The sequence below is a fragment of the Dipodomys merriami genome, unplaced genomic scaffold (assembly GCF_024711535.1).
Source record: "Dipodomys merriami isolate MVZ:Mamm:240054 unplaced genomic scaffold, mDipMer1.0.p SCAF_221, whole genome shotgun sequence".
Classification (NCBI taxonomy): domain Eukaryota; kingdom Metazoa; phylum Chordata; class Mammalia; order Rodentia; family Heteromyidae; genus Dipodomys; species Dipodomys merriami.
Window position 1 is genome coordinate 52,503 of NW_027203616.1, and position 22,804 is coordinate 75,306.

The 22,804-nt window shown below is 38.3% G+C and overlaps 1 protein-coding gene across 1 annotated transcript; it reads right to left on the reverse strand.

Moving 5' to 3' along the window:
* Window positions 1-18,922: 18,922 nt before the first annotated feature.
* On the reverse strand, window positions 18,923-21,777 carry LOC138835000 (ral guanine nucleotide dissociation stimulator-like). Its single transcript, XM_070033738.1, has 4 exons — window positions 21,716-21,777; window positions 20,140-20,181; window positions 19,562-19,781; window positions 18,923-19,269 (listed from the first exon to the last, which is right to left on the reverse strand). Exons 3-4 carry the CDS (start codon window positions 19,757-19,759, stop codon window positions 19,228-19,230), a joined length of 240 nt encoding a protein of 79 aa, XP_069889839.1. The 5' UTR covers window positions 19,760-19,781; window positions 20,140-20,181; window positions 21,716-21,777; the 3' UTR covers window positions 18,923-19,227.
* Window positions 21,778-22,804: the final 1,027 nt, after the last annotated feature.

A 22,804-nucleotide genomic window follows, 5' to 3' on the forward strand; every position in this document is an offset into this window, starting at 1 on the left:
ATAGCTCCAGGGTGAGTACCCCACAGGGGACAGTGTATTCCTCAAGGGAGACCAGAGCTGGTGGGAATCCCCAGACGCCCTACCCCAGAACCTGCACCACAGGACACACTAAAACTAGAAACTGTTCAAGAGCTCCACCAGCCCATGAATCAGACTCAGCTGGCCAGGCTAGAATAAGAGAGACCCTGGAAGGAAGCTTAAAAGCCCAAGCCTGGTACAGCGCCACTGGGTCAAGAAACCAACGGTGGAAGAAATTTGAACTGTGTACTCCAAGCTGCGTAATCTAGGTGGGATACACAGCAGCACAGGTCCAACAGGTGTGCCCAGGCTGGGGTCTGGGACCAGGCCTGGGGATCTGGTGCCTGAGCAACATAACCAACTCCTCCCAACTGAAATCAGAAGCTGAGCATACGCCTCAGTAGAGGGGAGAAAAACAGGGAACTACACTCCTGGTAATCATGCCTGTGACAGCAAAAGATGCGGGGGATTCAGGACAAGAGAAGCCCAAACTCCACAAGAACCTGACCCATGTATTCTAGGCTAAGAATTGAACAACACAGGCCTCCAGCACCCGATAATAGTCAGGAGCTCAGACTGGTAAGGTCCTCAACAGTACAGTGCTCGTCTTAGGTGCAAGAGGCCCCGGATCTGATTCTTCAGCAAAACATAAGCTGAAAGGGCCAGATGTGGTGCTATGGGTCAAATGGTAGGGTGCCAGCCTTGAGTTGAAGAGCTGAGGGACAGCACCCAAGACAAGAGTTCAAGCCCACAAATAGCCAAAAAAGTAAAACAAAACAAAACATCAGGAGACCATAGCAGACTCCAGCATCTGGGAGAATACATCCAGCACATCCAAACTAGCCAAGAGCACCTGTAGGAACAAACAGGAGCAGTCTAGGTTGCTCAACCCCTCTAACGGCGGGAACCGCCAGTGATCTACAGCAGAGAGCTGAGAATCCTGTGTGGGTCAGACCAGCAGCTGGAGGTCGGCCCCCAACAGAACCGAGATCAGGTACAGACTCCCTCTACCAGCACAGAAACAGTAACCAAGCAAAGACAGACACCTATTGACCAAAACAAAATTTCAGATTAGTCTGCAATAATCCCTGAATAACCATGAGAAAATCACAGAGAAATATTATAAGGTTTATCAACAGCTAGGATAGCAAGCTATCTCTAAAAGCCAGCAGCAACCCAGGGGAGAGCCCCACTGGGAACAAAGCAGGAATGGAAGACAAACACTACATCCAAGACATGCTGGAGGCAATGACTCAAGAAATAAAGTGAGAAATAGACCAGAATTTGAAGAACACCAGGTCAAAATACCAAAAGAGATGCAGGACATCGAACAGGAGATGCATGCAAAAATAGAGGTAGCACACACCTCACTAAGCCATGAGATAAGTGACAAAATAGAGGCAGTACACACCTCATTAAGAGGTGAGATTAGTATTTTGAAAACCAACATTGAATCCATTTAAATCAACAATGAGTCCATTTCCTCCATGCAAAACACAATGGAAGCCACAGTTAACAGAGTGAACAAAATGGAATTCAGAAGACAGAATACATCAACTGGAACAAAAAATGACAGATATGGAAAATTCACTTAAATTATACCAAAGGGAAATTCAAGGGCAAGCAGATAGTGCCAAGAAAATTAACCTTCATATACGAAGGTGAGGAATATCAAAGCAAGGGAATGCAACACCTATTCCACAAGATAATCAGTGAAAATTTTCCCCATCTCAAAAAAGAACATCTTACCTACCTAACAGAAGCATATAGAACACCTAACAAGCAGGATCCCAGGAGAAACACTTCTAGAAACATTATAGAATAAATGATAGATCTGAATGATAAGGAAACAATCTTGCATGCAGCAAAAATGAAGAAGGACTATACTACTATAGGAAAAATATTAGAATCACTACAGATCTCTCCACACAAACACTGAATGCAAGAAAGGCCTGGGAAAGTACCACATGAGCCCTGAGAGCCAATAACTGCCAACCCATACTGATATACTCAGAAAAGCTAGCATTCACATGCGATGGAGAACTGAAAATTTTTAATAGCAAAGAAAAACTAAATTAATACATAAACATTAAGCCAGCGTTACAAAGACTACTAAGAGGTGGAACACAACCTGAGAAAAGCAACCAGAAACAGAGACCTGCACCCAGACAGGCATTAATAGAAGTCTATCTGAGCAAGGACAGAAGAAAGGAAAGAAGAAAAACAGTGACCATAATGCATCTCTCTATACTATCTCTTAAGATTAACGGGCTTACTTCACCAATCAAAAGAAAAAGAACTGCAGTTTGGATCCTAAAACATGACCCATCCATCTGTTGCCTTCAGGAGACCCACTTCTAAGCCAAACATGCAAACAAACTCAGAGTGAAGGGTTAGAAAAGGATCTACCAATCAAATGCCCCTAGTAAGAGAGCAGTCGTAGCAATCCTTATATCTGACAAAATAAACTTGTCATTAAAATCATTACAATGTCAAACCATCCCTGCATCTCTGGGATGAAGCCTACCTGGTCATAGTGTATGATTTTTTTAATGTGTTTCTGGATTCTTTTAGCTAGAATCTTAAGGATCTTTGCACCTGTGTTCACCAAGGAAATTGGCCTGTAATTCTCCTTTTTGGTTGGGTCTTTGCCTGGTTTGGGGAAGAGTGTGATATAGAATGAGTTTGGGATAGCTCCCTCCTTCTCTGTTTCTCTGAAGAGCTTGAGGAGTGTGGGTATTAGTTCTTCTTTAAAGGTCTTATAGAATTTTGCTATGAATCTATCTGGTCCTGGGCTTTTTTGGTTGGAAGACTTTTGATAGCTTCCTGTATCTCGTGGTAGGATATTGGCTTATTTAACTGGTTTATTCTTTGCTCAGTTTGGGCAACTTGGATTTCTCTAAAAATGCATCAATATCTGCCAGGTTTTCTTCCTTTAGAGATTATAACTTTTGAAAATAGTCCATTAGGATTGTTTGTATATCTTGGGTACGTGTTATGATTTTTCCCGTGGCATCCCTAATCCTGTTACAATGGCTTTCCTCTCTTCCTTTTTTAATTAATCTTGCAAATGGGCCATCAATTTTGTTTATTTTTTCAAAGAACCAGCTTTTTGTTTGGTTAATTTTGGCTGTAATTTTTTTATTTTCTAATTGGTTAATCTCTGCTCTTAATTTGGTTATCTGGCTCCGTCTAGTAACTTTAGGTTCCATTTTTTCTTGTTTTTCTAGCTGTTTTAATTGCAACATGAGATTATTTACTTGGTCTGTCTCCATTTTCTTGATGTGGGCAATGAGGGCAATAAATTTGCCCCTCAGGACTGCTTTTGCTGTGTCCTACAAGTTTCTTTGTGAGATTTTTTTTCATTTTCATTGAGTTGTAGGAAAAGTTTTATTTCTTCTCTGATCTCTTCCATTACCCAGGCATTTGCTATGGAGTGTGCTGTTCAACTTGCATGTATTAGAGAAATTTCTGCGGTATGCTTTGTTATTGAGAACTGGCTTGATTCCACTATGGTGAGATAGGATCCAGGGGATTATGTCTTCCCTTTGTATTTGCTTAAGTTCCTTGCATGAACTATGATATGGTCTATTTTGGAGAAAGTTCCATGAGCTGCTGAAAAGAATGTGTACTGTGTTGTTTTACAGTGAAATACTCGGTAGATGTCAGTTAATTCCTCTTGAAGTATGGCCTCACTTAATTTGGTAGCTTCTTTGCCGATCCTCTGGTTGGTAGGCCTGTCCTTTGGTGAGAGCAGTGTGTTGAAGTCTCCTAGTATTATCGTATTGGGATCTATTTTATTCTGTAAGTCAATAAATATAATCCAACCCATCAATAGAGCCAAAGTCAAGAATCACATGATTTTCACCACAGATGCAGAAAAGGCCTTTAATAAAATTCAACATTCATTCATGCTAAAGGCTCTGGAGAAAACAGAAATAGCAGGAACATTTCTTAAAACAATAAAACCATTTATGACAGACCAATAGACAATATTATACTTAATGGGGAAAAGCTACAACCAATTCTCCTAAAATCAGGAAGAAGGCAAGGATGCCAACTGTCTCCACTGCTCTTCAATATAGTCCTGGAACCCTTAGCCAGGTCAGTAAGGCAAGAAAAATACATGAAAGGGATCCGCATAGGGAAAGAAGAGGTTAAACTATTCCTTTTTTCAGACAACATGATACTATACTTTCATGATCCCAAAAATTCCATCCCCAAACTCTTAGAAATCATAAATCACTTCGGCAATGTAGCAGGATACAAAATAAACCCACAAAAATCAGCTGCCTTCCTGTATACTGACAATGTACAAGAAGAGAGAGAAATAAAGGGAGTAACCCTATTCACAATAACCTCCCCAAAAATACAATATTTTGGAATTAACCTAACCAAAGATGTAAAAGAACTATGTAATGAAGACTATAAAAAGATAAAGAAAGAAATTTCAGAAGACACTAGGAAATATAAAGACCTCCCATGCTCTTGGATAGGCCAACTTAATATAGTGAAGATGGCAATATTGCCAAACTTAATATACAAATTCAATGCAATTCCTATTAAAATCCTAATGACTTACATCACTAAAATACAGAAAACTGTCCAAAAATTCATATGGATCAAAAAAAGACCTAGAATAGCCAAACCAATTCTAGGGAACAAAGACAAAATGGGAGGGATATCCATGCTGCACTTCAAACTATACTACAGAGCTATAATAATAAAGACAGCATGGTACTAGCACAAAAACAGATCAGAAGACCAATGGAACAGAATAGAAGATCCAGAAATAAATCACAGGCCTACAGCCAGCTGATATTAGACAAAGGAGCCCAAGACATACAATGGAAGAAACACAGCCTCTTCAACCACTAGTGCTGGGAAAATTGGGCTGCCACATGCAGAAAACTAAAAATGGACCCCAGGCTATCACCATGCACCAATATCAACTCAAAATAGATTAAAGATATTAACATTAAAACTGAATCTCTGAAACTACTCCTGGACGGAGTAGGAGAGACACTTGAACTAATAGGCACAGAGTCCCAGGATCACAACAAATTGGAGAGAGACTCAACAAATGGGACTACTTTAAAATAAAAAGCTCCTGCACAGCTAAATCTATTGCAACCAAGATAGAAAGACAAATAACTAATTGGGAAAAAATATTTACCAGCAATATATCAGACAAAGAGTTAACATCCAGTATATACAGGGAACTCAAGAAACCAATCCCTCCTAAACCTAACAAATCAATTACTAAATGGGCAAGGGAGGTAAAGAGGGACTTCTCAGAGGAAGAAATAAAAATGGTAAAGAAACACATGAGGAAATGTTCATCATCCCTGGTGGTGAAGGAAATGTAAATAAACACAACCATGAGATACCACCTTACCCCAGTCAGAATGTCACACATCCACAAATCAGCCAACAACAATTGCTGGAGGGGATATGGAGAAAGAGGAACCCCATTACACTGCTGGTGGGAATGTACACTTATACAACCACTTTGGAAAGCACTCTGGAAGGTCCTTAGAAAGATAAAGATTGATCTCCCTTATAACCCAGTCATACCACTTTCAGGCATCTACCTGAACAACAGGAACCAATATACAATGACACGTGCACCTTAATGTTTATTGCAGCACTGTTCACAGTAGCTAGGATATGGAAACAACCCAGATGCCCCACCACAGATGAATGTATCCAAAAATTGTGGTATCTACAAACAATGGAATATTATGCAGCCATTAGAAATGACAAAATAATGGCATTTGCAGGGAAATGGATGGAGCTAGTGTACTTGTGTTAGTGTTAGTATTGACATATAATTTGGATTAACATTAGGGTCAGTATTTTGTTCTGAGTATGTATAGTGTTATGAATAGGAAAGTTTTTAGTGTAATATTCAGTTTTCACTAACAAGTGGAAGCAAAAATATGAGATTGAACAGTAACTCGACCATTATCATTATATTTATTTCTCAGTGATCATTCTTGTAATGATTAATGAGAGTTTTCCAGCCAGGTTTAGGTTGAGAGTTAGAGTTAATTAATGGACTAGATGGTAAGTAAATCTGATATTGTTTTAGGGCACAGGGGTTCAGGAAAAGGTAGGATCATTGGAAACTACAGTATTTTTCCTGATAAGAGAATGTGAGGACAAATAATATAATGGTTCATGTTAGGGAACAAGATAACTTCAGAGGAAGAGTCAGAAAATTTGTGGGAATTAGGGCAAACAAACTCATTTCCAGAGTGCAAACTGGAGTATTCATTAGAATGAATAAAAACTAGAGTATTTTTCTTAAACATTTGAATTGGACTATCATTAGTATGAAAGTTAGGTTTCAGTTCCAGCTGGGCTTAGTGTTAGCACTGGGGAAATGGAAAGTTTAGGGTCCAACTGAAAGTAAATCTTTGAATAACAAGTCTAGTTAGAATTAGGATGAATGTGAAATAAGAAACTGCTAATAATATTAATATTAGGGTATGGTTAGTGTGAGCTTAGCCTCAATATTCCAGTTAGGGTTAGGGTTACAAAAATGGCAAGATAATGAGTAAAACTACAAAGCATTTTTAGAAGGATGAGTTAAATCAAAGTTAGGATGAATAAAAACTAATGTATTTTTATGACCTTTAGAATCCAAAGGCTATTAGTTCTAGGGCTAGGGTTGCGTTTTTAGTTCAGGTTACGCTAAGGCTTAGGGAAGGGTAAGCTTTCAGGTAAAACTGAGTTTTCTGCTAACACTTTCAAGTAAAATAAGTGTGAAATTTAACAAAAACTACAGAGTTTTCTTAATTTTCTTATTCAGGGTTCAATAGGGTTAAATTTAGAGTTAGGTTTCTAGTAAGGTTTAGATATATAGTTAGGGTTAAGAACTAGAGTAGATTTTAAGTAAACCTGAAACTTCTTTTTGGAGATAGAGGAGTTCAGTAAAAGTTAAGATCAGTGGAAACTACAGAAGTTTTCATGATATGAAGATTTTAGATTAATGATTCATAATAGGGAATGATTTCAGAGTCCAAGTCAGGAAATCTGTAGTATTTGGAGCAAAGTGCAAATCATTTCAAAGACAATGATTATCTGTTAGGATATATTTTCCATTAATTTTAATATTGGGTTACTATTATCATCAGGGTTACTCTTAGGGTTCTGTCCAATATTTGAGTTAGGATTAGGGAAAAGGAAGATTGAGAACTTGAGTGACTTACTTCCCCTTTGTATGTATATGCATACAAAGGTTCTGCCTCTGAGCTTTTTGCTGTAGGCTAGCATTCTACCACTTGAACCATGAGTCCACTTCCAGCTTTCTTTGGCAGTGAGTTGGAGATATGAAATTCACAGACATTCCAATCTAAGCTGACATTGAACTGAGATCCCCAGATCTCTGCCTTCTGATTAAAGGTAGGATTAAAGGCATGAGCTACCAGTGCCCAGGAAAGTGCCTGAATTTTACTGATTGTTTGTACTTTTGTTCGAGATTGAGACTTGAATTCATTATCTGACACCTTTGCTCACTAAGTAGCATTTTGCCACTTGAGCCATATCTCCAAAATGATTACTTTAAATAACTGAAAATCATTAAATTTTCTTCAGGTGATATGTATCATTACTGTTGTTCTAAAACTTATCGTAACAAAAAAGACTTATAGACCCTGGAGTTGATCTGAGCAAATTCTCATTCTTTGCTTCTAATTGCATAGCAGTTTAGGGACATGATTTTTTAATTATTATTTTAAGTAGCATAGAAATTATCATTAAACGAAGCATTTTATGCGTACAATATACGTTGATCAATGCCAACCCTTTCAATGTTCTCATCCATCCCTCCTCTATACACTTCTTCCTTCACTCTTCTTAATATTGTAGGATGTTTATTGGATTCCTCTCTGCATTTCCCCCTTTTTCTCCTGTTCATTCTTCTACCTTTTAACCCTTCACCCCTCATTTGACTACCCACTTCCATATGATCCAGCAACTCATCTCTAGGCATTTACCCGAAAGATTACAAACCAGGATATAGTAAAGGTTTCAGCCAGACCATTCTTATTGAATCTGCCTAGATAACCTTCAAGAGAAAAAATAATCAAGAAAATGTAATACACACACACACACACACACACACACACACACACACACACACACACACACAGAGAGAGAGAGAGAGAGAGAGAGAGAGAGGAAATTCCACTTACCCATCAGAAAGAATATTTTAACATTTGTATCTCTCATTTCTCATTTCATCTGCCTCGTATCCCACTGTCGTCCTACTGTCCCTGTACTGCAGTAACTGAAACATGCAAACTGATGTAAAAGATTTTCAGGGTTATGGGCTAGCCATAATTTCCTGAATATGAGTTCTTTGCTCAGTCTCTTTGTCTATTCATGCATTTGAATAGTGATTATACAGATTCATTTGTACCATTTGCTACACAGAATAGAGATGAACTACTTGTATGTATGTATGTATATATACATACATATATATATACATATACATATATGTATGTATATATACATATATATACATACATACTTGGACATATGCACACATATGGATATATATTAAATACTTGAGTACATTTCATGTTTTCAAGAATTACAGAGCTAACAAAAATCACATGTATTTTCCTTTTCAATTTTTTCAACATCTAAATAATTTTGTCTCTTTTGAATACCTAATTTTAAAGAGAATGTCATCATCTCTGATCTGTCAGTCTCCTTGAAATTAGATGTTCAAATAGGCTAAAATTATTTAGGCTTTTTGGTGGAAGGGTTCTATTCAGGGGTTCCCTGCTTGCTAGATAGGACTCTGGTTGTATAGCATCAACAAGCTCACTACTTTTACCGTAATTCTAGTCCATTTAATTACTTGAGGTGTTGAACTTTTTGCCAGGGTGTGATCTTAGATTGACTGAGAATTTGCTACCTATTCCTCCCACATAATTAGCTAGGAATACAGATGTGAACCACTATGGAAAGCTCATTCGTTGAGATGGCTGTCTTGGCAGTTTTTTCTCTGGCCTGGCCTCAGACCATGATCCTTGTCATCTCTGCTTCCCAATCAGCTGGAATTACATATGTGGGCTGCTATAGTTGGTGTACATGACACCTTCTGTTTTATAAAAGAGGTTTTTACTGTAAAAATATGGTATAGAGGGGTTATAGTTACATGAGCAAGGTAATGAGTACATTTTCTATGAGGCATTGTTACCTCCTCCTTTGTTTTTCCCCTACCCTTTCTTCCCTCCCACCTCCACAACTACACACCCACCTCTCCTCCCTTCCCTGCTTCCCCACCCATATTGTAAAGATTCTTTTTCAACATAGTATCTTGTGTATCTCATTGTTACAACGGGTCAGCCTGACCTATTTAAACATTTTGTTTTTTCCCTTGCCCTCCCCTAGCTAGAGAAATGGTGTATACAAGATGCAGGGCACAGACATTAAATACAGTGAAAACAGGAGTTATACCTTGGTGGGGGAAAATACAAAAACAAAAACAAAAAGAAATCACATGGTAAATTATAAACCCTATCTTGGTATTCACTTCGCTTAACATCATCTTATCTGGTGATATGTACATAGCATTTGAACTCTTATGCTTGTCCTACATATACACTAGTTATTCCAAATAAGGGAAAACATAGGACCTATATTTCTTTTGTCTGACTTACTTTACTTAATATAATTTTTTCCAAGACTCCACTTAGAGCTCCCCTATAACCCAGCAATCCCACTTTTGGGCATTTACCAAATGATAACACACAAGACCATACTAAGCTACCGGCACAACTATGTTTATTGCAGCATTATTTACCATAGCTAAAAATGGAACCAACCCAGATGCCTCTCAGTAGATGAATGGATCAAGAAAATGTGATACACACACACACACACACACACACACACACACACACACACACACACTGGAATTCTATGCCTCCATCAGAGAGAATGAAATCGCCCCATTTGCTAGGAAATGGAAAGACGGGGAAACAATTTTATTAAGTGAAATAAGCGAGGCTCAAATAACTATAGGTCCCATGGTTAACCTCACTTTCAGAAAGTAGTACATGGTACCATATAACCTTATAACAGAATGTTATGTGAAATGAACCCCAAGATAGGGACACAAATGATATTTTTTATTCCATGAGATTCTTATCTCTATATTATCCCCCAAATAAAATTCGAAGGAGAGCTGTGGTTGAAATACAGAGCACCACCCTTGAGGGAAAAAGCTTAAGTGAGAAGGTAAGGTCCTGAGTTTAAACTATAATATCAGCACTAAAAAAGTGATTTCTTTTCCTGGAGGTTTTTATTAAATTGCTCAGAATATAATCAACGTTGTATTTATGTTTAGCATTATTATTGAAATCATGTTATAATTATTGATGTAATTTTCTTAAATTTTACTTACACATTAATATCCAATACTGATAATAGATGATTACTGTTTCACAAGTTTTTATGTCAGTTGAATATATGGATGAGAGGTGTATACAAGGAATTTGGGCTGAAAATAGATGTTTGAAAGCTCTTCACATAAATAAATGATGGCTGAAGAAGCTGTGGACAATTATGAAATAAACCAAAGAAACCATCAAGGAAAGATAAGGTATGATTCTGGAAAGCACACAATTTTGGAAGAAAAAAACACAAGGAAAATATGTAACTTTTGGTAAGAACATTGTAACCCACCTACTCATTTGATTCCTTATTTCTAGTGGAAGGCATTTCAGTCAACTTCATTTTACAAAGTTAAAAATGATTGACATTTAATATTAACTGGCCTCTGTCTCAGGTAAGCAAAAAGCCATGTGCCAGGGGCTCATGCCTATAAGCCTAGCTACTCAGAGGGCTGAGATCTCTAGATCCTAGTTCAAAGCCAGGTTGGAGAGGAAAGTTGGTGAGACTTTTCTGTGCAACTAATCACGAGAAAACTGGAAATGGCACTGTGGCTCAAAGTGGCAACCCAATCTTGAGTAGTAAATCTCAGAGACAGAACCCAGGCCCTGAGTTCAAGCTCTCTGAAATTATTCTTAAAATACTAGTTATCAGGATTTCTTTAACTTGTTTAGAAGAATGTTTTAAACTTAGGGATTTTTTATTTCATGTTGTCAGCATTGATTTTTAAGATGTGCAGAGAAAAAATTATTTATATTCAGAAATGGTTTGTATTGGTTTGTACTGCTTTGTATTACACATTGCCTCTACACCCAGAGATCAGCTGGAAAGCAGATGGCTAAATCCTGGCTGTTGGCAATGAAGATGGATATGTATTTCTTTTAGCAAAGAAAAAACCTTATGAATTGGTAGCCTTTATATATAACACCTTAATAGTAACAATAAAATTAATATTATTACTATTACTATTTTTTGTCAGTTGTGGGGCTTGAACTCTAGGTCTGAGCATTGTATCTCAACTCTTCAGCTCAAGACTAGCACTCTACCACTTAAGCAACAGTGCCACTTCACATTTTCTGAACCTTTAGTTGGATATAAAGGTCTCACAGACTTTCCTGCCCAGGCTGGATTCGAACAGTTCTCAGTCTCCTTAGTAGCTAGGCCCGGCAGTAAAATTATTTTGAAAAAGAACAAACCCACGATTGTATACTTTAAAAAATCACAATCTGGCAAGTGTAACTGTAACATTGTTGTATCAATTAACCATAGGCACCAATCATTTTTACATCTCACTTGTCCTTTCCAATGCCAGATAATATTTCATTAATTTATTTTAATTTTTCCTAACAAAGTTCATTATGAATTCCCAACAGCACAATTTTCTAGTGAGTATAAAAATTCTTCAACATATTTATTTCAACAAACAGCATTTTGCACTTGTTTTTTTTTTAATTTTGCCAGAGCTGGGGATTGAAATCAGGGCCTGTGCACTCTCCCTGAATTTCTTTTGCTCAAGGCAATTGAGCCACAGCACCACTTCCAGTTTTTCTGCTTACAACATACTGAGGAATCAAATCAAGTGCTTCTTGCATGTAAGGCCAGCACTCTACCACTAAACACATTCCCAGTCACTGGGTCTTTTGTTGTTGTTGTTTTAAGATAGCATTTTACTATATGTCCTTCTGATTGCCTAAAAGTTAGGCTGGCCTCAAGTTAACTTCTAAATCAGCCTCCCAAGTTCAGAGATTACAAACATTGACCACCATATTCAGCTCATGATTCTTTGTGCGAGAATACTCTTCAGATATAGAAAGAGTTATTCTGTCTTCCTTTAACTGGATGGTTTTTGCATTCAGCAATTTTAATCACATTTCTTGTCCTGGTATGTTTCCTCTTCTCGATGAATAGAAATATTTCAGGTTCTTAACTTGAAGCTGATCCCTACCATCCAACAACATCACATTCTTGTGAATAGCACCAGCTGGCCTCATGAGCATAGCAGCCAGCTGGAGCTCAACTATCTGATGCCTTGGGCTCCAATAATGTAATTATTTCTGTGCACAGACTGAAAACTGTCATAGGTAATTTTGATTTATTCCATTTGGTTCTCAGCTACTTACCATTCTCAGCTTTGTATGTTTTAAATTCTGTTAAACGTTAATGAATATTTCCAGTCACTCTCAAAAGTAACATATATGTCTTACTTTAAAATTCATTCAAACATGCAAAAATGTTAACGTAGTTGCTTTCCACCAGTGGCTCATATTTTAAAACCTATCTACTTTAGAGGTCAAAAACTGAGGATTCAGGTTTAAAGCAGCCCATGCAGAAAATCTGAGATATTTCTCCAATTAAGAAACCAAAATCCAGAAGTGGAGATGTGGCTCAAGTGGTAGAGTGTCAGCTTTGAGCAAAAAGACCAACAAGAATAATACGTTTAATTCTAACTCCAATATTACTCATGGAAAACACACTGACACAGAGAGACAGACAGACAGACAGACAGACACACACACACACACACACACACACACACACACATACACACACACACACATACAATCTACATTTTCCTAGACTCCCCTTCCTGAGCACTATACAATGCCATTAACTTAATGTATGTTTTCTCCAAATTATTTTGGTAGGGATTAAACTACATTTGTATTTATGATAATATTTGTTTTGTACTTTTTGTTTTACAATTTTGTGTACTTATGTGAGAGAACAGTGTTTTGTGAAGACTAAACAGAAATCAATGTGTCAATAAATAAGTAGGTGACAGGTAGACTGAAAGATGCAGATAAAAGCACTTGAAATTTTATTTCTACAAGTTTAAATATATATGCATATGTATGTATTTAAAATGTCTGCCAAGATTTTATTTTTATTAACAATGATCTATTTGTTACATTATATAAATTTAACATATTGTATGTTTCATAGTAGATTAATATTTATAGAATTTCTTTCCGTTGGAGACCAGGTTTTGCAGCGTAGACCACGCTTTCCTCACCTGCTTATTCTCCTGTGTCAGGTTCCTGAGTATTGGCTGGTATTACCATGCGGTAGGATAGTACCATATCCAGTTATATTATTTACATTTTGTACAGTAGAATATTACTGTGAACAGCTTTAAGCCAAATATCTTCATAAGTATGAATGAATTTCTTGCTAATATGTTATAAATAGAGTTACTGAGTGAAGGCAATTATAGTAGGCATGCCTGTACTACCAGTACCCAGGAGGATTGTAAGTTTAGGAGCAGCCTGTGTTACACAGGAAGTCCCTTTTAAAAAAAATCAGGTGAGCTTGCAAGAGGAAATATATTGTTAAGCAGGGTGATAAGAACACAAAAAATTTAGTGTGTGTGTGTGCTTGTGCATGTGTGTGTGCTTATGCTGGTCCTAGGGCTTGAACTCAGTGCCTGGGCACTGTTCCTGAGGCTTATGCTCCAGTCTAGCACTCTACCACTTGAACCAAACTCCACCTCAAGCTTTTTTAAAGATCATTGGAGATGAATCTGATCCAGTTTCCTGTCCAGACTTAAAACCTTGATCCTCTTTTCTCAGCCTCTTTTGTAAGTAGGATTACAGGCATGTTGTATTACTGTTAAGTAATTTAGTAAACATCATGCCAGTTTATACTCCTTCCAGCAGTGTTTGAGTGTTGCACACACACCAAAGATAAAACCACTCCATGTTTGATGACAACCAGATCTCATAATGCTGTGAGATACGTATTGTTATTCTCATTTTACCTGTAAAGAATTTGAGATCCAGAGAGTTTCATTAATTTTGAGTCCCCATCTAGTATACAGTGGAGCATGTATTCAAGTCCAAATAGTTCTGTTTATTTCAGAAAACATGGAGTCATCAAGTGGTCTAGTAAACATGTGTTCTAGTGAGTACTGCTCTTTGAAAGTACAGTTCTGTGCCTGACAATTTACCTTTCTCTTTCTTTAACTGCACCCCTTTTCATAAGCTAGGGAAAGCACAAGTGATGAGAAGAGCCATTTTTGAAGGAGAAATCGATAAGGGGGTTGACCTTGGTATCACATACATATTAGTCTGACCTCCCATTTGAGTTATGGCTCCAGCACTACATTTCTGTTTTTTTCTTTTGTATTGTTATTATAAATGTGAGTTACACAGAGGTTACAGTCATATAAGTCAGGTATGGATATATTTCTTTTTGAAAGGTCAGTCCTTTCCTTGCTCTCTCAATTTTTCTCACTGGTTTGATTTTTTTAACTTCCTTCTTCTTCTTCTTCATTATCATCTTCTTCTTTATCATTATTATTTTTATTATTGTGCTGTAGAGGTTTTAGGTACAATCGTGTGGTAATGATTACATTTCTTTATTCTTGTTTTTGTTTTAGTCAGTAATGAGGCTTGAATCCAGGGCCTGGACACTCTCTCTGAGCTCTTTTGCTGAATAATGGCACTCATATTAAGCCACAGCTCTAATTCCCTGAGTGCATTTTTTTGGACAATTTTACCATTTCACTTTATCTCTTTTTCTGTTTTCCCGTTCTTCCCCCAAAACAAATTGCATAGGTCATTTTCAACATAGTACCAATTAAATACCAGTGTTGCACGTGTTCATTCTTTGTCCTTCCTTTCCTATGACCCCTTTAACTTCTGAAAAAAATGACAAAAATGAAAGAAAATATATATCATCTTGTTTCTGTTTCCTGGTCACTGGTTATTTTTGAGAATGTGTGTGTGTGTGTGTGTGTGTTTGTGTGTGTGTGTGTGTGTGTGTGTGTGTGTGTGTGTGTGTGTGTGTGTGTGAATACTGGTGCTTGAATTCAGGGAGCTGACCTTTAGCTGTTTTAATCAAGGGTGACAGTCTACGACTTGAACCAAACTTCCATGTCTTGATTTTGAATGGTTAATTAGAGATCAAAGTTTCACTGGTTTTCCCTAACTAGTCTAACTTCAATTCACTTTCCTCAGATCTTAGGTTTCTAACTAGCTAGAATTACAGGTGTGAGACACCGGTGGTGCTTGGCCTACCTTCTTTTTGTTAAGTATTTGAAATGTAAAAGACAGTTGCAACCATAGTACAAAAAGAAATCAATTTAACTTTCCCAGCTTCATTAACTTTTAATATTTTGTCACATTTGATACATACAGAAAAACATATTTTTGTAAATGCTCCTGCAATTTGGTTTTCATATCAGATTTTTCCTCATGATGAACTTGATTTTATAGCTTTTTACTTACTAAATGTTGATGAAAATATGTTCAGAGGGCATTGATGACCTTTTGTTGGCTTTCATGCAGAACTGTTGCAAGCTAACACTTAACAAATTTGTGTGCAAGACCCCGATGATATATCCACATTCTTAGCCTGAATACAGTAGTGCCTGTTACAAATCATCTAGATCTGACAAAACCCTGACTCAGGCCTTGTTACCACCTTCATGAATGTCCTCTTAGTGTGCAATACTGACTCTCCAATGACCATGACAGAGCCCTCCTGCACGTTCTCATGACACAGCCAAGGTCACCAGTCAGGCGTGGCACCTACAGTGTGATGGGAGACTGGTGACTGTTCCTATGGTGGAACGACACAGGAAATGTTAGGTCCTTAAGCTGTCATCAGTCCCCAGGGCTCCTCATGAGTATTCGATCCTAAGATTTAAGGAGACATCAGACTTTCTCTTCCTTGTGCAAGTTGTGGACAGGTTTTTCTTCTGGGGCTGTCATCTTCTGTGGAAAGATATGATCTGAGCTCTATAAGCCATTTTGCTTATTCTAGGCCCTTAGGGTAAGTCTGGCATTTATACTTAGACAAAAAGAAATGTAGTGATAAAAAATAGGAGACAACATTTTTCCTAGTCTATTTATTACTCAAATAGATTTTCAGATTCTACCAATAATTCTTATTAGTAAGAAGCACTATCTCAAAAATAATCAGTGACCAGGAAACAGAAACAAGATGATATTTATTTTCTTTCATTTTTTTCATTTTTTTTTACATTTATCTCTCTTTCAGAAGTTTAAGGGGGGGCTGGGAAGGTGGCTCAGTGGTAGAGCACTTGTCTTGCCTGCCTGAGGACCTGGGTTCCATTCTTCAGCACCACATAAGCAAAAAGAAAAAAGCCGGAAGTGGTGCTGTGGCTCAAGCGGTAGAGCGCTAACCTTGAGTTGAAGAGCTGAGGGACAGCGCCCAGGCCCAGAGTTCAGGCCCCATGACCAGACCCCCCCAAAAAAAGAAGTTAAAGGTGTCATTGAAAAGGAGGGACAAAGAATGAACATGTGCAACACTGAAACTTTGATCTCTAATTAACCATTCAAAATCAAGACATGGAAATTTGGTTCAAGTCGTAGACTGTTACCCTTGGTTAAAAAAAGCTAAAGGTCATCTCCCTGAGTTCAAGCCCCAGTATACACACACACACACACACACACACACACACACACACACACACACACACACACACACACACACACACACACACAATAGTCCTTAGTGCTCAGGAGCCTTACATGGAGATCAGCCTTTTCCAGCTCAATTTATCCTAGCTCTGGTAAGGACAGCTCTTTAAGCTGAAGTTTGGTGGATAATAGTCACTCCTTCTCATTCTTTGTGCCTGTTTGTGTTGTTGAGTCCATTTCAGGGCAAAATCAGTGCCTGACACCTACTTGCTGCCATGGCAAAGCTGGCTGTGACATCCTAGATATTATGGCCATTTTATTGTGAAGCCGTGTGAGGACACCCAACCCCACACAATTTCCCCCAAGGTATGTGTCTCCTTTGCCCAGAAGTGCATTCAACAATTCAGCAACCAAAATATCACTCAGTTTCTAATAAACTCAGAGTATATTTCTATTACCTTTAAAAAAATTTGACATGCCTTTGATAATTTGTCATTGAGCTCTTGTCATATTTCTATGTGTTTGCAGCTTGCGAAGGGAAAAAAGATTTAATTCAATATAATCAGACTATCGTTCAGAAGGATCTTTTTAGAACCTTTTGGAGGGAATGCCAACTTTCCATCTGGTGTTCTAAAGATGGCCTTCTTGGTACAGGAACTGAGTACACAGTCAAGATAAGAAGCTTGTCCTGATTTCTACTGACTTTCCTCTGGGGTCAGGGAGTGTGATCCCATGGCATATGTTTCTGTTTGCTACACTGGAGGGCCCATGCCTCCTCTGAAAAAATCTAAGGCTTGGGGATAAGAGATACTAAAACTCAAAACCCAGCTTCCTACATCAGTAGGATTACAGGTCTGAGTCTCATGTACTCAACTTTTTTATACATACTATACTCAGTTTCATTATATTCACTTTCATTATATTCACTTCATAGACAGATATATACAAATATATGTATATAATATTTATTTATAATCAGTGTTATATCTAGAAACACACAAATATATATTCATATGATTATAATAAAATTATATCACTACTTTCTCCAATAACATTTACACTAATGTTTTGTGCAAAAACACTCAATTCTAAAACTTTAAATGCCTTTTTAGTTTGAAAAATCATATTGAATCTTATATATAATATAATATACTATATATAACATAAAGAATATAACATGTATTTACATATAACTGATTTAATTGTGGAAATTTTTTTTTGATTTTGTGTTTGTTCATCTATGAAAGCCTTCTTTCTTCTATTGATGATGGCTTTTACTTTCCAGTATACATATCTCCTATATATTTTGTCAAATATTTTCAGCCCAAAGTAGACTTTTTATAATATTGGAGTCAAATTTTCCTTCCATATTTGCTCAACGCAAATGAATGCAATGAAAATGTATACAGATTTGAACTCATTATTGGAAGAGAGTCCCACTTAACACTGTAAGTATTGTGGTATTTGTCCCAATTTACAGAATAGCTTTCTAGGATATCTGATCTGCTATGTCCTAGACCTTTTGTAGCCACCTTATCACCCCATACAGGCATGGCCTGGCTTCCTAGTCACTCTTTTTGCATTTAACAGCTCCCATTATATCCAGTAGGCTCTCTTCTACAGCCCCCTGTCACTCTGCTTCCCCCGCTCCAGAACAGGTATGCACGATTCTTCAGTTTGCAGGTTTAAAAAGAAATATATTTAGGATTCATGAATTCTAGAATATGTCAAAAACATTGGCATTTTAATAAAGTTAGAAAAATAAATACAATGAACCTTTTACAAAAATCAGAAAAAAAAAAGAAAAATAAGGATTTTCTTAGGAAGGGGAGAAGGAATCTCAAAATCTAGATTGGCCTCTAAGTTGCCTTCAGGCAGAAATTCTGCCTCAGAGTCTTCAAAGGGATCTACTTCCTCATTAAAGACAGGATTTTCTTCCTGAGTCCAGGAGGGACAGATTCTAATTTATCAACTGGAAATTGGATCCCTTGCAAGAGGAGAGATTGGTCTTGGTATTCTGTGAGGAAAGGTTCCCTTTCCTCAAATGAATCTAGATTTTGGACCTCACTTATTGGTTTTCCTAAACATAGACTGGGGTCATTTTCCATTAGCACACATTTAACCATCATATCAAGAAGTGTTTTTATTTTTTGACTGATTTAGAGCTGATCTACCTGGATTGTGAACATCAATGGAAGACATTCTGTATCGTCTTCCTTGGTGGTATGTGTAGATACACCTGCATCACATGTGGGGTTCAGAATCAGTGGGATGTCCACAGGACTCAAAACCTACTTTGGCCTTTCTACAAATTGAAAAATACCCTCTACCTTCACAGGATTTCTGGAGATCAGCAATGGCTTGCAATCTCCATCAGTCACCATAGACGACATCACTGATGGGTTCTTTATCTGGAGTTCTGCAGAAGCTTCTCTACGGTGATGCAAACCTGAGAATGAAAATAGGTACAGGAGTCTTTGAGTAGACCCTTGTAGTTAAGGTGTCACTAAACTTCCAAGAGGATCCAATGGGAGAAGCAGTAGGATTTGAGTTGGGACTGAACACTGATGAGGAGGTAGGCTTTTTCTAATGAGTGTCTACTTCCAAGTTCTTTCAAAAGGAGAACAGACATTACCTGGCAAAGAATATCCATAAAAGGAAATTTTGCCAAGCTGGGGAGTACTAAGGGCTCTTGGCCAATCAGGCACATCCCTAGAGACTCAGGTTCCATCCCTACTCACAAGCTCTGAGGCATCTAAACAAGGACTTCTTCCTCTTTTTCTTTGTCTCATGGGTTTCTCCAGCTGGTCCAGAAAAATATGTAAGCAGAAGAGCAGGTCTGAAGAGGCCATGTTGAGCTTGACATTCTGTGTAAGTTCTTTCAGGGTGTCATTGTTCTTGGGCTCATAGAAATCATCAGGGTAGAAGTCCATCCACATAGGGAAGATGAAACAAACAAGACTGTGTGCAAATTGATTTTTGGGAAGTGGAAAGAGACTCCTGCAAGCAGGATGCTCCTCACAACCCACTTCTAGTAATTTCTCAAATATAATCCTCTAAAATTCTCCCTGTAATAGGAAGAGAAATTTGTTTCCCCACTGGATCTGACTTGCTACACACAGCCCTCCCTGTCATCCATGAGATTCCAAAAGCACAACCACAACCACAACTGTGTAATCTGCTATCCACTTAAGTGCCAAGCCTCAACCCCCTGTGAAAATCACAACTGGTGTGCAAAGAAGAAAGTTGAGTTTGATTCAGAAACCTCAAAGATACCAAATTTTCAAGGATAGAACTCTTTGTGCCAGCGTCCACTTACTTCTTCACTTGTTCATCTTCTTCCCAGTTATGGTAGAAGGATCTGTACCAATGGGAGAAGAGAAAGAAGTTAACTCTATGCTTCTCCTTTTCTGAACTAACAGGACACACATAGGACTCGCTAAGTCCCACATGGTAATGTAAACATGACAGACAAAATTGGAGATATGTCTATACAACTTCATGGTAATTCTGTGAAGATGCTTATGTGCATCTGTCCAAATAAATGCACAATGGCTCATGCCTCTAATCCTACTAATCCGGAGGGTGAGATATGTGAATCACAGTTTGAACCCAGTCTGGTTTGTAAAAATCTAAATATACTTATCTTCAGTTAACCAGCCAAAGGCCAGAATTGGACCTGGGGCTAAATTGGTAGTGTGTTAGAAATGGGACAGCACTCAAGCCCCCAATTAAAGTAAAAGTTGCCTCCTTTCTTCTGTCTATATTCCTTCAAAGGTCTCAAAGATAGTGATTTCCTAGGTGAGCGTGGACGTTGGGTGCCACTTGCTCCTTCCTTAAATCCTAGTCTCTCAGCAAGCAAATTACTAAGGCTCCACTAGCATATGAGGCACATGAAATATTCTGGCAGCCCAGTCCTAAGGAATTAGACAAGGACTGCACTTCTTTGTCTCAAGCCAAGCTCCTTTGACAAGACCCCAGTGAAACTGTCTCAGAGATATACCTAGTATTCCATTATTCTGCCAGGGGGTCTCATCAGCCCTGGGTTTGAAGGAGGAACACTAACTTTTTTTTGTTTGTCATGGGGCTTGAATTCTGGGCTTGGGTGCTATCCATCAGCCCTTCAGCTCAAAGGGAGCACTCTACCGCTTGAGCCACAGCACCACTTCTGGTTTTCTAGTGTTTTATTGGAGAGGAGTATCATGGACTTTCCTCCCAGGGCTGACCTTGAACCGTGAACCACAGATCTCTGTCTCCTGAGTATCTAGGATTACAGGTGTGAGTTACTGGTGCCTGGCTTAGGAACACTCACTTTTTTTGTTTGTCAGGGCTTGAACTCTGGGCCAGGGCCCTGTCCCTCAGCTCTTCAGCTCAATGCTAGCACTCTACCACTTGAGCCACAGCACCACTTCTGGCTTGTTTTCTGCTTATGTGGTGGTCAGGAATCGAACCCAGGTCCTCATGCATACAAGGCAAGCTCTCTATCACTGAGCCACCTTCCCAGCCCAAGAACACTCACTTTCAGAATATCCAGCAACTGCTCCATTGTCATACACTCTGTGTAGTGGTCGAGGAAGTTTCTCACATAGAAAGGATCAGCTTTCTGGTAGGCAGGGACAAGGTCCATTACCAGAATTTCCAGAAAGCCTGAGTCCAGGCTCCATATATTATAAGGCACATTCAGGGTTTGGATGGACTCATTGTCACACTGAGGTGGTAAAAAAGAATGGATCTATGAAACATGGAAATGAGAGTAGACTTCAAACTGAGTAATTGTAGTAGAGTGGATTGAAAAGTGCACAGCAAATATTTTCTGTCTACACATACAAAAGCACATAAGAAGTTTCTAGTGTGGGCTAGGATGAGATTAAATAGGTTTTCTGTCATAATTATACCTGGCCTGAATTTCCTTGTGATTTCCTTGGTTTCTTCTTATAAAAAGTCCTGAGACATTGGATTCGTGGTTGGGCACTGATCGAATGTCTGCAGCATACAGTGAGGCACTCACACCTCCCATGCTTGAGACCTGAGTCTCTTGACTTTGAAAACAGTACAGGAACATCTTTCTTGTTCCTGAGCCACAGGCCAAGTGAGCTGGCTTGAGCTAACTGTAGGTTACAGTTGCGTGGCTCTCAGAGTTCTATATTCTATTCCATTGTGAGTGAGGTAGTGTCATATCTCAGAGCCCAAGGATCTAAGCTGCTTGCTCACATAAGACCATCCCAAAGACAAACTGGAGGCTGAAATCTCCCCTCCCACATCACTTTATACACATGTGGACATTGTCAAATCCCAATAGTCTCAGCTAGGCCTAGATACAGGCATGTCTCAGCCTCAAAGAGCCCTTCCTAGGTCAGATCCAGGCCTTATTTGTCACTATTCCTCTCATCCTGCACAAATCATTTTGCCTCTCAGGGTCCCCTCGGCCTGTCATGTGCTTCTTGCATCTATTTTTGAAATCAACTTCCTAAGACATTATTAGGTTTTTGTTTCCTAATCTTGCTTGCCTTTGAAGCCCCAGTGTGCTTTCATCTGGAAAAAAAGGCAAGTTCTTAGCGGTGGGAAAATCAAACAAGTATTGGAAAACACATGTATTATTACACATATAGACAGACATTTTTACAGGTGTACATTCTTGTAAGATAAAAGAGTATTTTTGAATCTTTTGTCATATTTTATGACAGAGGGGAAGGGGAGAAGGGAAGAGGTGCATTGTCTCATAATTCAATGATTATTTTTTTAAAATAGTATAGTTGAAGGAATGTAAGATTTAAAGATAAAAACCGTGCTCCTGTTCTTTTTATAAGCTAGTCATTTATAAAGTATTCCTCACTAAAGTTTTGTCGTCTGTGTCCCATGAACTATCTTCCTCCATCAAAATAATCAAGGAAAAACCTTCACAAATAAGTAGACTGTTGTCCAATCTCTGAATAAGTATTTACGGTACAACTTTGCCTGGTAATTTGTGCGTGTACAAGTGTGTG

Coding starts and splice junctions, on each gene's coding strand:
- LOC138835000 (XM_070033738.1), bottom strand. CDS start 19,759: ATGTGGATGGACTTCTACCCTGATGATTTCTATGAGCCCAAGAACAAT. Junction 19,270..19,561: donor GTTTAGATGCCTCAGAGCTT/GTGAGTAGGGAT, acceptor TTTCATTCTCAG/GTTTGCATCACCGTAGAGAA.